This window comes from Apus apus, chromosome 6 (genome assembly GCF_020740795.1).
Source record: "Apus apus isolate bApuApu2 chromosome 6, bApuApu2.pri.cur, whole genome shotgun sequence".
Taxonomy (NCBI): domain Eukaryota; kingdom Metazoa; phylum Chordata; class Aves; order Apodiformes; family Apodidae; genus Apus; species Apus apus.
In genome coordinates, this window is record NC_067287.1 from 19,029,009 (window position 1) to 19,045,650 (window position 16,642).

At 36.8% G+C, this 16,642-nt stretch overlaps 1 protein-coding gene across 4 annotated transcripts in view; it reads right to left on the minus strand.

Annotated features, from left to right (window-relative positions):
- The window catches only part of GRB14 (growth factor receptor bound protein 14), a 63,296-nt gene that overhangs the window by 4,694 nt on the left and 41,960 nt on the right, over positions 1-16,642 (minus strand). For 3 of the 4 annotated variants that reach the window (XM_051623430.1, XM_051623428.1, XM_051623429.1), the window contains 9 exons: positions 13,997-14,118; positions 11,964-12,038; positions 6,840-6,977; positions 5,971-6,081; positions 5,685-5,780; positions 5,023-5,103; positions 2,718-2,834; positions 2,567-2,624; positions 2,388-2,475 (listed from right to left, as the gene is read on the minus strand). In XM_051623430.1, coding sequence (XP_051479390.1) covers positions 2,388-2,475; positions 2,567-2,624; positions 2,718-2,834; positions 5,023-5,103; positions 5,685-5,780; positions 5,971-6,081; positions 6,840-6,977; positions 11,964-12,038; positions 13,997-14,118 — 886 coding nt within the window. The remainder of the gene's footprint in view (positions 1-2,387; positions 2,476-2,566; positions 2,625-2,717; positions 2,835-5,022; positions 5,104-5,684; positions 5,781-5,970; positions 6,082-6,839; positions 6,978-11,963; positions 12,039-13,996; positions 14,119-16,642) is intronic. The other variant, XM_051623431.1, reaches the window with a different exon arrangement.

Below are 16,642 nucleotides of genomic sequence, written 5' to 3' on the forward strand. Positions count from 1 at the left end.
TGAGACAGAGCTATGCTCTGCTCTCTTTATGGCATTGTTATTCAAATCACAACACTCTCCATGGCCAACAGTGTCACTGCAACTATTTCACTGGTAACTCATTCCAGCCAGGTTATGGCCAGACAGAACTTTACCATAATCCTGGGTAGGATAATCTGGTACAGGCAAAGGATGACTACCAGTAAGAGACAGCTTTCATTGAATCACTGGGTTTGGGATATTGGTAGATAACAGTCTGGAGGACAGAAAGAAGTACCTGACTGACAGATTTGTAGTGGAGAGAGTCTGAATGGTTTGAACTGTGCAGGTCTGGAAGAGATACAGCTAACCAATGTGCCCAAGGGAAATGGAGGAACAGCCATTGGCAATCATGCTTCTCTCTCAGGACACAAAAGAAATGGGCAAAATGGACTTGCAGGCATCAACTAAGTGAGCACTCATGGCCACCTACCTAAGTTAGCCCAACCATGTACCAGGAATTAGAGCGCAACTATTATATGAAAAGTAAGGATTTCAGGAGAAGAAACAAGACAAAGGTTTACAGTGCATTTTCACTGAATAAGGGTGCTGGATCCAAACTACTAATCACATCCTCAAAGTTTTAAGAGTTCTGTTTTTAAAAAGAAAAATACCTGGAATTACGAAATCTGGAGGCCACAATCATTTACACTTCTATAAAAATCCCCATGCTGTCTAATTCAAAGCTCTGATACTAATTCAGCTATTAAAGAAGGGTAATTGCCAACTCAGCACACGGCTCGTAACAGAACCCGGCAAGTCTAAGAACAGGAGTTCTCAATAGACTCGGGCTCTCCTAACAAGCTCTCTCTCACCACCTAGTGGCCTTCCACCCTCTCCAGGACATGAATGAAATTTTCCAGAGCAGTTAGATCCTTTGCATAAACTTAAATCTTTTCGATGTTTGTCATTAAGGACTGGCATTTTATTTTATTCAGAAAAATGACACTCATAAGAATGTGTCGTTCTGCAGATATCCCAAATGGGCTCTCTACAGTGATCCAGATGCACTGATCCACATTAAACAATACAAAGTAATCACCATTGAGTGGGAAACAACATACAAGTTGGTTAGGATTTATGTCCCCAGTCATCAGTTCTTTTAAAGTATATTTTCTTACTTTTTTTCCTCACTTTAACTGAAAAGATAAGCAAAATTTTTTCCTCCTTCATACTCTTTTCTAACCTTATCACATTAGACCTACTTTAACTGTTAAAGAACCTTTAAAAGGATCACTTTATTATGAAGAAAAGTTTTTAGTTCACAGAATCTTAGAAATGCTGGTTGAAAGGGAGCTTTTTACACATGCTGGATAAATCCAAACAACTGATTCTTCATAAATTTGTAAGGAATTATCTGAATTACCAGTTGCATTTTTCAACAGCATATTTGTTGGTACACACAGTATTACAGAGGTCCTACCACCTCTGTCATACATGCAGAAGATCTCCCCACTTGGGATCATCTTAAAAGGCTGCCAGAAACTAAAATTGTATTATTGTAATGGAAAACTTCTGTATTTCTGATGATAAGTCATTCTTTCAGCCCATCAAATAGCACAGCACTTGACACATGCTGTAATGTATTAATGACTTAATTGTAACTCCTGACTCTGTATCTTAAAGCACATGAGAACTTGTTGATTATGACTATTTTTGCCTCCCTCTCAGGTACAGGTACCTAACCGGAAACAGACTCAGAAAAACTTCAGTTTTATGGAATGACTCGTTGAATGAAGGAGGCTGAAGTTTACATTTAATATAGGAGCAAAGATAAAAATATGGAGACGAAAACCAGGAGGATTTAAGCATAAAATACCTATTTGCTTTTTAATTTAAAAAAAAATAATATTTAAATGAGAGAAAAACAAAATCAGTAGTCTTAACCTAATGTTTATTGATTACCATTACGGGATAATACAATTTTCAGTCATTTCATAAGGAAAAGCATACTTTTTTTTCAATGGCTGTCTCTGCACAGTTCATTTTAGAAAAACAGTAGTCAATGTTTTCAGGCTTTCTTTTGTTCTTTCATCACTAATACAAAATATACAAAAGACACTGGTGCCAAAGTTGACAGTTCTTAGAGAATACTGTGCAAACATAGAGCTCAAGTGCCGGGCTCTGAGCAGACATAAGTAATCTGTCAGTGACAGAATTGAAGTGTTAGATCACCACTTTACTGCTTCCAAAAGATATAAAATAGAAACCAACTGATCCCCAGATAGCCCTATATAAAAGATTTTTTATTTCTATTAGGTAAGTGCAAACTCTTCCTTCCTCCATCTCCCCCCGATAAGAAGTACATGAAAACAGCACTTGGTGACTAGAAATGTGTCTCAGAAGAGTTATTTAAAGAATTAACTTACCCATCTACAAGTCCATGCTGCAAAATAAGTCTCTGAGCCTCTTCTCTAGAGATTTTATGATGAAACCATGACTGAGATCTGTGTATAGCTGTAGAAATAAAGATCTTTAAAAAATGTATTGCCTTTATTGAAAGAACCAGCTATTGCCTTTCTCTGGCACTGAATTAACTCACACATACCCATGTTAGACATGGCAATAGGACTACCATGTGAGTTGAGTCGTAGACACCCTCTCCTCTGTATGAGAGAAGTAAAAACATGTTTTCAAAGCTTTTTTGTTTAAAAACAGAATCAGAAAATAGTATTCTGATAAAGCAAAGGTGTTTATACCCGCCATGCTAATCCTTCTTCAACTGCAACTGAAAGGGCTTCTGTTGGATTTTCTATGATTCTGCTTCTGTGTCCTGAGAAATCCATTGCTACTAAAGAATTTTCTGAAATGCTTCTCTGCAACAAAGAAAAATAAACTTAGCTTGTTAATAAACTTCGTTAATTTTTTAAACAATTCATCATTTAAAACGAGCTTCTGAGAAAACACTGTTTTGTAAGTGATGTTCCAAGTATCTGCAGTGTTTCCCATCAAAGCCAAACTCATTTTACCCTAAGGAGCATTAGTATTTCCAGTATGCTGCTGCAAGGCTCAATTTTACAGTCTGACAGTACAGATCAGCTTTTTGCTTTACTGCAGTGGAAGATAAATACATTGCTTTACCATAAACTCTATTTGTATGTTTGACTATCACTAGCCCTTTGCATCTAAAAACAAGCCAGAAGATTGTTACTTACTTGTCCAAGTAAAAAAAAAAGCTAAAACACAAAATTCTTATACACAGCCACCAAATTAACAAATATTTGAAATATTTTGCTATAAACACATAATAATTTTTTACATTTTGTATGTAAACTTCCACTCAAAGTTTACTGGTTTAAGAACTGAAAACAGCCAGAAGTTTACGGAGTTTAACTTGTAATCCCTTCTAAATGCTTGTTGTTTTTTTCTCCCAGTGAAGATCACATTTGTAGTAACAGAATAAAAAGCACTTTAAGTTTGACAAAACAGTCTTAAAATTCACCAAAATACTTCTCAGAAACTAAGGTTTACAAAATGAAGTTTAATACAGATTGTGAGGGTTCAAATGTTGGCAGACACTGGGATATCAAACAATTAATAGAACATTCTAGCATTGTGTAAGTTAAACTAACATCTGGAACACAAGAGGGCTAGATTTCTGTACAGTTATCAAAGCTTCCCAGTCCAAAACCAAAGCAGGTGTTTTGTGCCTGTTTAGTCATAGGCACGAATATAACTAGAAATGGAAGACAGCAATTCTTTAGTTTGCTGTAATTCTTGACACTGTAATCAAGGTCTACCTGAGTAACTGTAACCTGTAAAGAACTTTGCAAAAGTAAAAAAACAGACAAAATGGTTGCTTTTAGGAGTGGAACTCCTTGTAGCTGACATGGTTGTGAGTTATTGAGGAATGTGAAGTGGTTCCCCTATGAAGTATGTTCATTAGCTTGTGCACTTAATTCCCAAGTTTATCCAATTTGCTGTTTAATTAATGAATTATACACAAGCAGAAAAACAGTGCCGTGCTTAGTACTGGTTATAGATTCTGCCTGTGTTAGAAGCTATGTAAGCTTTTAGCACACAACAGTGTAAGAGGAGAGAGAATCAGTAATAGCTCCCACATCTGTTATAAAAGCAGCAGCGGGCTATTGTAACAGCTTCACATAACAGAAAGACACAGTCACTGTATGAAGCACAACTTTGAAGCCATACTTATTAGCGATATTACTGCAAACTATTTTTGGGAGTACCTATAGTATATATGAATGCATATTTTACACATTTTAACAGCAAGAACTATAGCAAGAGCTAAAAAAATCCACCATAAAATCACTCTCCCAAGACGTGACAAGTAATTTTTACCCAGTTTAGTCAACAAAAACCACAAGTGATATGAAACATCCATGAAAAAGTCTGTGATCAAATGACTCATAATGAACTAGGATAACGTAAGATAGTAAAGAAAAGGACAACCTGAACCAATCCCAACTATATGACTGAGGAAATGGACACAGTATCTAGTTCAGGCTGTTATTCCTCCAAAACCCAATTTGGCCAAATTACAGTGTTCCTCTCAAGTCCAGTCAGTATTACACCAGCTGAAATTCAGCCTAAGTACTTAAAATTTTATATTTTAGAAAAATTATAAAAGCAAGCACTACTGTATACTGAAAAGGATATTATAGATTTCTTATTAATAATTTACAGTATATGTAAGCTTAAAACTTCACTTCTTTTTTAATGCATTTATAGTTCTGCTGCTCTGTTTTCAAAATCCTCTTTCCATTCTTTTTGACTGTGATTATAAGCCAGTGAACCTCCAAAACACTGGAAATTTGACAAAGGGAAAAAGCCTGTTAACTCATCTGAACTACCCAATTTGTTTTTAGCAAATTTATTAATTAGCTCTTTAGCCAACCCTGACAGACCCAAAATTTTCAGCAAGCATTAATACATGCAAATATCTGCAGGATAAGTTCAGTAGTATAGCTGACACAAGTTACTTAAAAATAGCATGATGGCAGAAAAAAAATCATTTATTCATAGAGCTACAGTGGGACATACCATAGGTGTTACATTCAAAGGGCTGCAGCCACTTCTACCTTGATATGGTTGCATGTAATTCTGATACAGCTGCATCCCATACTAAAACCAGAAAAGAACATGGTTAGCATTTTAAATTATAAACCTAATCCAAGTAATTTTTCTCCAGGTGTAAAAGACAACACATACTTTCCTTTACCATCAAAACCAGGGACAAACACTGCTAGGGTAAGGTAATGCACAACAGCTGTCATTGCTGTTGCTGCCTTTATAAATGTACACTCTGCATTAAATACTATCCATTGAATACACTGACTGACCTACAGCTACGTTGTCACGAACAGACACATTTTTAATAGTAAATTTCTCTTCTTGTAGCTTTGATCCACAATACTCAACAATCTCAATTAACTCAGCATTGTTACATACAAGCATAGGCTTAGTGTTAAGTATTTAGGAATTTGCAGGACTAAGGCTTCAAAGCCATCATCCCATTCCCTACAATGATTCCAGTAATTTGGTCTCTCTCAATTTGTTGGGATGAAGGAAAACAAGCTTTCAGAATACAAAATTGATATAGCCATTGCATAGGAACCTAGAATTATGTTACTTCTCTACTGTACAGTATCAAAATGTCACATAGTAAATTTAAGCAAGAAGTTATCTCCACACAGAAAAATTACCTTAAGCAACCTAATTGCTGTCATCCAACAGGTCCTACTTTGCTCATCATCTGCACAGAGCTGTTTCAGGTCTCTGCTTCCTCCTGATTTGTTAGGCTAGAAGGCCACAGCACATTTTTTTAGCATTAATGCATATCTTGAAGATAATACCTGTTGAAATAAAAGCCACTAATTCTCCTATTTTATAATAAACAGCTGAATATTGTTTTCAAAAACCTTTAAGAAACTTAAGCTTACCTAAAAACTGTGGCTTGCTTTAATATGTATAAGAATACTAAGCTTGTACCTTAAAGCAGAATCCATAGTTTGTTGGTGCTCCAGAAATCTTTTTGCCTGTCAAAGACATGTACATATCACTATTGCTGAATTCACAGAAAAACTGCAGGTGCCTTGGCTCCTAAAAAGAAGAGCAATGTAATACAGTTAGACTATTTTTAGCAAGCCTCTCCAGGTAAGAAACTCAAAAGAGTATATATTGTAGTTATCCTGTTCCAAAATAGAGTCTTGCAGACTAGGGTTTTAACTGTGACATCATGAAATCTAGAAAGAGAGAATTCAACATTAATTTTACAATGCAGAGAAAAAACATCTCAAACTAGTCAAAGGATTTTTTCTTGTAGACAGGGAGAAAAACCCAAGTACAAGTGGTGTCAGTTCTGGGAAAGCATCCACTAAATTCAAGCCACGATAATATGAGTAGGAGTCAAGCTTTGAGATCACTGTGTCTTTCAAACATCAAATATACTTTCCTGATCTGAAAAACTGACAGTGTAGTGACAAAATTTGAGAACTCTCAAAATCTTCCTGTAAAAAGTTTTTATACACAGGTTTGTGTTTATTTTAGATAATGAAGAATTATGTCCACCTTTCAGAGCGTCTACTTAAGAATTTTCACTACGAAGGGCACTCTGTTAACTGATTGGAAAAATATTAACTGGAATGAAGCAAAATTATCAGGCAAAAAGAATCTACTGTTCCTAAGACAATACTTCCCCAATTTAATATTTCAATATATCTCTAGCTTTTATCTACAATAAATATTTTATTTCCTTTTTATTACTATAAATTGAAATTCAAATTTTTACTATTATTATAAGAAATGATAAATACATACACATTTGCTCTTCATTGTGCCCTTTTTTTTCCTCCCCTTACCTTAGATGTACCTTTAGTGGAAAAATAAAGGCCAGATCTTCTCAACAGAAAGTACAGTTTTTTCCACGATTTTTTTCCCTGCTCCTTTGCATGCAAATAACCATGAATCTCAGGATACGTGCTGGAGCTTAAGAACATCTGAAAGAAAATATCAGACTGCATTTTTCTTTTCACCTGAAACCAGCTTTCTGTTTCATTAATGTACTCATAAAGGACCTAGGGGAATAAACCCCTAAATCCACTGTCACACCACAGTAATTCAGTTATGATTGCATCTAATTTCATTAAGAGTGCCTCTCATTTAAGGTGTGCAGAATGTTACAGAACGAACTCCAAGGTATGCTAAGCAAGGTACTTATTTATATAAAACATAAGGTGTGGAGAATGTCACAGAACTCCAAGGTATGCTAAGCAAGGTACATATTTATATAAAGCCTATGGTTTGACATGCAAGCATGAGTTATGCAATATGTTGGCTTCAGTGTAAGAAGCTCTGATCCCATTTTGCAGACCCTATTTATATAAAAGTACAAATCAATGCTATGAAAAGAATCATTTAAAAAAAAGCCATCCCTCCCCCACCCCCCTTCTGTTTTATAAACCAGATAAGAGAACTGATCTGAGCCAAAATCAATTCAGGAAACAAACTACAAAATCTGAATCACAAAACCATGCAGGTCAGGCAGATATTACCAGTCTCAAAAGGAGGGAAAACAGTTTGCAGGACCTGAGGTGGTGCTTTAATAGGAGCTTTAGGAGCTTTAGTTGCACCAGAAACAGGAGAGGCTGGGCCAGACACCAAGACAGCTCCTGTTTGTGCTCAAGGTCATGTGGCAGAAAGTATTAAAAAACAAGCTGCACTGGGAGAAAGGAAAGAGGACTTAAAAAGTCTGAGAGATCAGCCACTCTGCCTCCAGAACTGCAAGAATAAGGTGCACACTCTCACAAGCCATAGAAAAGGCAGAATTATATAGTCAGACAGAGAAGCTAAGTAATGCACTGATAGCAGCTAACTGATGCACTGCCTCTGCTCAAAGAATTCAGTGGCTTCTCTTTAGCCAATTCAACCAGACATTGTCAGAATGCAACATTTCTGTTATCTTGCTAAGACCAAGTATGTTTTTCCTTGGTCTCCAAAACTACCTACTAAAAGCTGGCAACCATGCTAACTTTATTCTAATTCCATGTAATGTATTCATTTTGACTACTCTTCTTCCAATAAAACTGCACAGAACTATGACTCACAGCAAAACAGACTAACCTGAAATTCTTCAGTTTCCATAAATGCAAAGGAATCTGTGTTGTTACTAAGCATTTCAATAAACCTTTCCCCAGACTGGCCTGCAGAATCATAAATACTATCTAGGCATATACAGTAGAGAACAAGGGATTTTTCTGGTTGGTATCTGCAGCTTCCATTGCCACTATTTCCCCCTGTCCATTGCCATTTCCAGAAATTCTGATTTGAGGACATAAAGCAACAGATCACTGGACAGGAGGCAGACTTGCCAATACCAGACTTCAGCAAAATGATTAAGTGAACATGATTTTGGAAGTACACCAAATTCTTTGGCTACTAAATAAAGCAGTCTAACTGAGCTACACAAGGTTTCTTACACTTGCATTGTTTTCCTACCTTGCAGTCAGATGCTTGACTGTACCACCCGCAGACCATCCCAAGCTAATGAATTCAGCTGCTGTGAATGCAGTAACATGGGCAGGTGTCACTTGACGGGAGTGCCCTGTCACACAACTAGGAATGCATTATGAATGGTTTCACTGCTATTCACCTGAAGAGCTCAATTAGAGCAAGGCCAGGTACATCTATCTCCATGTGCCGCTGCATACAAATGCAGTTTAAGCGATTTCAGTGACACTGAAGCAGATGAGTAGGTCCTGGTAGGTGTACCAGCCTGTTAATCTTCCTACTTGCCACATATTAGCAGGTTCACTGGTGGTGAATATAAAGGCTGCATTGAAAAAGTATTCAAGTCCATAAACAAGTCAAATGGAGGCTTTAGGAGAATTTAAAAGTCAATGTATGTAAAGCCAAAAGAGCATCTTTTTAGGCTTTAGTTTCTCTGCTGAAGATTAGAGTGTCTGGCTCCCAACCTGCACAAGTATCTTCCCTGGGATTTCTGCCACAAGAGCTTCAAACCAGAAGTGCTGTCATGAAAAATGCTTTTCTTACTCAGCTGGCTAAGTGGAGAAGCAACACAAAGCTCAGCTTCAACTGTCACTGTTGTACCCATGCTATCAATTAAAATAAAGTAGCAATAATGCTAGGAAAAAGGCAATCCTAGATCCATCTTTTTCTCTCTAAGATAGCTGAGGACTGTGTCAGAAAATGTAACATGAACAAGCTTTAGTTAAAACCATTAAGTGTCACAAGGAATGAGCAGTAAAAATATTTCAGAGTGAGAACAGACTGCCTACAACAAATACCTAAAACTAAACATAGCAGAAAACTTCCTTAGGGTTTTTTCTTGTGGGTTGGTTTTGGTTGAGGTTTTTTTGTTGTTATTTTGGCTTGCTGGTTGTTTGGTTTTTTTTAATGGAAGTACATGCAACTTTATAGTAAGAAGGAATGTATCCCTATTTATGCAGCTAAGAGGTAATCAAAATAAGACAAAAATAAGAAAAAAAAAAAAAAAGAAGTCTTTAATATTAGAGAGTTACATGATGGTATGCTGCAGACAAGGATTTCTGGTCACCCAATACACAGAAATAAGCTTGGATCCTTGTCCCCATACAGTGAAATATACAACATGACACATAGGGTGGTGTCAGTGTTACAATGTCTTTCAGAAGGTAACATATGGCAGCACCAGGGCTTAATTATGATAAGATTACGTGTAAAACCAACCATTTTAAAACTAATCGGAACACAAAACCAAAGCAAATAAATGCCTTTTGTTGGAAAAAAAACCAACAACCCAAACCAAAATCAAATCAATCAAAAAGTGAAGTAACAATTATACCAAGTGAGTTAATTGCCCACCCGTGAAAGTTGCTAGTCCTCAAAAAACAAACCCACCCCAGAATCTGAAAATAATAGAATATTTCATTCTTATGGCAAGAGGCCTAAGATTAAAATCTTCCTACCACATTCAATTTTGACATGTTTTAAAGCATCCAACTAAAGCAAGTTCCAAATGACCCATACTACCTACCACTAGACATGTACATACAGTGATGTTTCTCAGAGCAGCGATACTCTAATCACTATAGTGACACTTCTTCTAAGCTAAAGATCTTCATGGCAGAGATTAAATCTCTCTCTTTGGTATACATAGATATTTGGTATACATCAGACCTAGTAATTTTACTTAGTACATACTAAAAGGATAGGAGACTGATAAACTTCTTTATTTTTTATTTATTTTTTTATTTCAGGCTATTTAGATGCTCTGATTTAAAGTCATCACCCAAAAGACTCCCTCTTTCACTTTCAATAAAAGTCAAGGAAAACATACCTGAAAAACATTTTACTTGCTTACAGCTCAATCCACAAAAAGCTGTAAAAATATCAGAAGTTATTTTTTATCAATTGTAAGCATTGAGTTGTTAAAACTGATGTCTCTCCTGATACTTGACCAAGCACATCACAAATAATAATGCAAGCCCATTAACTTGTCTTAATGAAAGTTTCCAAGGAAGTAGTGACACACTGTAAACTATTTACCCAAAAGCTTCTGCTGAAACCTGCAAAATGGCTGCCCAACGCACAAATGTATTCTCTACTTTGTGCCTACTAAGTTTTATTTGACAAAATACAATTAAACAGACAATACAATGACAGAATTATTCTCTTACCCACAACCTCTGCATATGTTCTACATATCACAATATGGGCTTAAGGAAGCTCTGTGCAAAAGTACAGGCAAACAGTTCCATGACAAAAGTCTTTATTATTTTTTCTAGGTACCAAATTACATTTGGAACAAAACCAATTAAGTTCTATTAAGACAAAGGACAAGAGTTTCTAAATTACATGTGTACATTTGACTGGGAAATCTATTTGCTATTTAGGGAGCAAAAGTGAATGAATCTTAATTAGATAGGCAGCATCTTGTGAAATGGAAAAGTTTTTATTTAGGTTTGTAAAAATAATTTGCAGAGTCTAGCAAATGTCAATGAAATTGAATTTGAAACATTCTTTACTGTATTTAGGATAATCTTAACCTCCTCACTAACATCCACTTCCATAAGTATATAACTTTGATACAGAGAATGCTTTGAGAATTAGTTCCTTTAACGTTTTTCATCTACTGGTGGATGCCAAGGCAAAATCTAGTATACAGATGCAAAAAGTATCTTGTCTTCTTTTACTTCTTGTCTTCTTTTACTTCTACCTTAAATACCCTGTCTTATTATGTTGCCTTTCCAACAGTTCTTTATCCCTAGAACCTACATATGGGGTTGTTGTCTTAAGACCAGTGAAAGTTCTTCTATTTATTAATTTTTCTAGTGACAAGCAAACAAGAGTGATGTGTGTGTTTCCACCTTTATTACTCATTTTTCCCTCTTTGAGAAATAAGATGATGATCCCTGATATGGTCATTCTGTGAAATTATTCCCACTGTAAATTAAAATCTTGTGTCCGTGTAAAAGATGACTAACACTGAATGACCTACCATCTATTTTTTTGAAGGCTACAGTAGCCTTCAAGCTAACAAATCATACTAATGAGTTTAAATTTTTTATCATAAAGTTTAACCATTTACCTCTTTTTTAATATCCATTTTTATCACATTACCAGTTCCTGAGTATTCTATGAAGGCCTGATGTTAAGTATGTGCTGAGTACTGCAACACTCCAAACTGTCTAAGGAAACAGGGTCTTTCACGTGAAATTGCCAATAAAGGTATTAACCACTTTTACAGCATTCTGTCTGTTTTGGAACTCCTTGGTTCTGAAAGAATGTGCAAGTTTCCAAGTTTGGTTATATAATAACTGTAAGGGACACATCCATCTCATAAAGGAAAAAAAGTTATTAACTATGTTTTGGGTTACTCAAATCCTAGCAACAGATCCAACAATGACAAAGAGCTACGCTCACCCAACACAGACAATGGGAAATTCTGAGCTATGTAGGTTCATCTTCACTCAAAGATCACATACCTGTAATATCCCAGCATGGCTTACAGCTGCATTGGTCTCACTTGGAAAAGATATCATATGATCTGGAAAAAAGCTCTGTAACGATAATAATTTGTATCAAAGTTCTGTAAAAATAAATATAAACCTTCCTGTCTCTTTTGGATGTAAAATTAAAGTTCTTAATGCAGAGCAAGACACTGCAGATTCTGTGATCCAATAATTTCAGCTTACTGTAATATCATTCCTAAATTTGTGATGTCCTCTATATTATTTGCTGAAAAAACAGAATTTTGAAAAAATACCAGTGGTCGCTGAAAGCAAGAGGGTTTCATACACCAGTGCAAGTCATACTGCAGTACTTGGCCCTTAGTGTTGTTCTTCTAGCAGTAATTTCTCTTGCTGTTGACATGTAAGACTTGCCTGGGGCTTCAATACAGTAAAAGTAGGGAGGATATACACCAACATGCTGAAAAAGATACTATTTTCTATCATTTTCATTATACTAGAAACCCAGTAAAATATTTTGGAATAACTTCCATTAATAGAAAACAAGTCCTCTCAGGTTTTTTTTTTTTAATTGCCTATTATGTATATTAATATTAAATTACATAAAAATCTGACTACATCAGTATGGTGTGGTTAAAAAGTCCACATTTTAGTGCCAATTTCATTATCAAGAAAAGCTCAAGAGGTAATTTATGGAAAAGACCTTTAGCTGGGGAGTTCAATATAGTGATGCAGATATGAACCAGCCAAAAGTTTGGCTAGTGAAGTTTTCTCAAGGCTTGGTGGACAAATTTGAAGCTTATACTCCCTTGACCATCCAATGTCCACTGACTTCCATTTTTAATAAAACTGAACTACTGGTAGGGTTAATTCATACCAACTTATTTCTGATACTACATCTGTGATCACAGTACCCAAAAGAATGACCCAACAGGAACAACAAGGACTCTGCTCAGCCACAGATGCTGATACTAGTCATAGCCACATGTCTACCATACTCCACAACTGTTTCTATTCACTGGTTAACCAATACATAAACATACTTATTCTTTGAAAGCTTCTTTACTAACTGTAGAGCACCCCAAGCTTGGAATTTTTCACTACTGCAGTGATATCTCCATGTCAGGGGAGCACATCATTTGCCTAGAGAAACAGAGGTGGAGCAAGAAAAAAATTCTCAGATCTCTTCTGTCTTTTGTATCTTAATATTTACCATTTCACTGGTAGATAATTTGAGTTCCCTTCCACTTTTCACCTTTCAAGTTCTCCTACATTTCTACTATTTCTCCCTTTGACATCTGAAACAAGCTGACTTCGTAAGAGACAGCATTAGGAGTAATCCAAACACACCATGCATTGAAGCAACCAGATGGCAAGTTTCTCCTGTTGAGTCAGGACTGCTTACATGGCCTCTGCCATTAGCCAAGGTCTGAATCAGCAGCATTAACCTTTGGCACCATCCTTGAGTCACAAATTGTCTCTGCTCTCTTTCCATTCCTTACATACCCTAACTTTCGCTTCACTTTCACTTAGTTCTAATAGGTTATGGCTGCTCATGGACTTTTGGGTCAGCTGTTATTTAGATGCAGCTGTGAGAAGCTGCCATCGGGCAGCGCTGGGCCATAACATTTGCTTTTCACCTTGATAATAAAATAATCTTTACTAAAGATGCCTCTCCACACACTGCTTCATTTTATATTTTGTTGTCACTTGATGGAAAATTCACTCAATTTAAATAATTTTATTTTCTTGTAGGTCCGTGTTCAAATTTTAATAAAGATAAACCCATGTATGTCTCCTACGTCACCCCCCACAAAAAAAAAAAAAAAAAAAAAAAAGGAAGAACATGGATGTTTTACAATTGCAACAAAGGGATCAGTCAAGAGTTACAAGCACTACAGTATATTCCCATATGTCGTATATTCCCTCCCAATTATTCCTTTTGACTCATGTGACACAGAGTTACATCCTGCCTGTCTGTGTGTAACAGAAAATACTATTTTGCAACTGCAGTTGCATCACTTTACAGATACAATCTTAGGACTTACCAGTGGATTTTTAAAAAACTCATACTTGGCATAATTTTTTCTAAAATAAAGTTTGTTTTCCTCTTCCATTACCCAGTTTGACTGGACTTCCATCACTAACTCATGGTCCTCTATAGCTCTTCCTGTAAAAAAAAAAACAACAACAAAACAAAACCCACAACAGAAAATTAAACCAACAGCTAAAGCTGCACTTAAGAGCCTAGGAGTAGAATCTGAAAACACAGTAAAAAATCTATTATTAAATTAAATTAAACTAACAGAGAACATGAAACAAGCAATCTGTACATGGTCCATTAATCAGAATATTACATCAAGTTCCACCTCAGCAGGGCCCAACCTCTGAGGCAGGTCACACGCGAGGTTTTCTGTTTTTCTTGTAAAGAGGCAGCTGAGGGCTTCATCCCATTTCATGGCCAAATCCCTGTTCTCCCTGCAGAAGCCAGGCAGTTCCTACTCTGTGGTACATGGTGCAGCAGGCAGACCACTGCAACCACTCACTCAGCCTGTCTGGGGTGTCAGGAATGTCTTTCTAATGCTACTTTCTCTGATGCATCATTAATAAAGTGAAAGTTATCTGCAGTATAGAATAGCATTTACTTGTCTTCTTCTCCCAAGGTCCCTACTATGTCCTGAAGCATTTCTAAAATTGTAAATAAACTTGAAGGACTAAACAAAGAGCCTAACTTTCATAAAGTGTAGCATGCACAACTTTCTAAGCCATGAAAATCAAACCTCAGCTGTAAAATCACTAAAGCCTCTTTAGGACTACAGCATCTTTCTGTTGATCTTCTCTTGCCACCTGTCCTGGTTTGAGCCAGGATGAAGCCAGTTTTTCTTTTGCTGATTCCTTTTTTCATTTCAGTGAGCTTTCTTCAATTAGCAACTGCGTGTTCTGCTAGGTTGATAAGACACTGGAATGTTTTTGTAATTGCTGGGCCCTCAAGGTCGTGCCTTTGCTCTGCCGGCTCAGACACTACGGGGGGATTTGTGGCCCCCCCGTGGGAGGCTGGGTTAGACGAACAGCAAAACTGGCCAGAGATATTCCATTCCATATATCTACGTAGGCTTGGGGAAGGTCGGAGATGACAGACGAAAACTTCCTTCCTTCCTGCTTCGCTTTCTCGCTGCTTCGCTTCGCCTCTCTGTCTGCCTTCCTTCTTCTCTCTCTTTCTCTTTCTTTTGTTCGTGGCCGGTGTCTGGGAAAACACCATCTGCCCATCATCGTCGACCCATCGACCTCAAGCCCTCCTGACCCTCGTAACTCTCTGCCTTTCTCCAGGAGCAGCTTCGGGATTCCTCGGAATTGTCTCGTCTGAGGGAAGTGCTGTGGGAATTGCTGGGGGTGGGGGGAGGTGAGAGGCTTCTACCACACCTTTGTATAATCACTATATATATATATATACACACACTCTTATATCACGTATTAGTATTCTAAATAAAGTTCCACGGTTTAGTTTTCAATCTAGCCAAGTCTCTCTCTCTTTTTTCTCTCTCTCCTTCCCTACCTGGGTGGGAGGGGGAGGGGATCGAGAGCATTGTTGTCAAACTGAGTCAAACGTTGACACCACCTCTATTGCCAGTCACTGCTCCATGCTTCTACACTGTTCAATCTGGTGGATAACAGCCTTATTGTAGTCTGCAAATCTCTAAGCTTCTTCAGGAAATTTCCAGCTAGCAAATGTAGAGAAAATACACTCATACAGCTAAATTTCACCTCAATACAAAAATATCAAACTCATGACTAGCAGAAGACAAAGCACTGTCATGATCTACAGATCAAGCAGAGGAAGGTAAGCTTCCTTCAAATTTAATTAATTCTTCATTGAACTCATTGAGATCATAAAGACAGAGATTAAGGATGCTACATGAAACTCACATTTTGTGACATGATCAAATTAAGCAATGAAAAACACAGAAAAAGTCAGAAAACAAAAAATGTCCAAAAAATACTGAAATAAAGCGAGCATTTTAACATCTTGTACAGGGTGCTCTACTCCAAAACATTTTCTTCAGATGCAAGGGAAAAGAGACACTGAAGAACTGAAGCTCGTACTCAAAACCAACATTTTTTTTTCCTTTCACTTCTATAGAGAGACAGTGCTCATCTGGGATGACATTTAAAACTCTTATATGCTTGGCATGGAGACATTTAAGAAAATACCATTTTCTTAAGAGTTACTTCTTGGTACAAAAATAAGACATTCTGCATTACTCCAATGGATGGTTAAGATGCTTTTATTTCTTTATTTCTTAAGGTGTCACATTGCAGCATATTTTAAAATTGATTCAACTTACTTTCTTGAAGGAACTGAAACATTGTGTCAGCACCCTCCAAAACACAGCCCTGTAATCAAATCTCTCAATGTTGCCATGAAAAAGCTGCACTTTGGTTTAGTTAGGTAACTTTCAGTATTCCAGTTAGACTGAAGAGTTTCTACCTTCCTCTCTACCATCTCTTTATTTCTACTATCTCTGACATAAGGACCACTTTTTGCAGACCAAGAAAAAGTCTCCTTAACTACGGAAAGTAACTAAAGCACATGAAACAAGATTTAATACTGAAATGGATGAAAGATCACATTTGTAATAGCCTCCTCTCTAGCCACTCAGCAGGGAGGGGGAATGAAGCTGTACAGGGGAATTGCA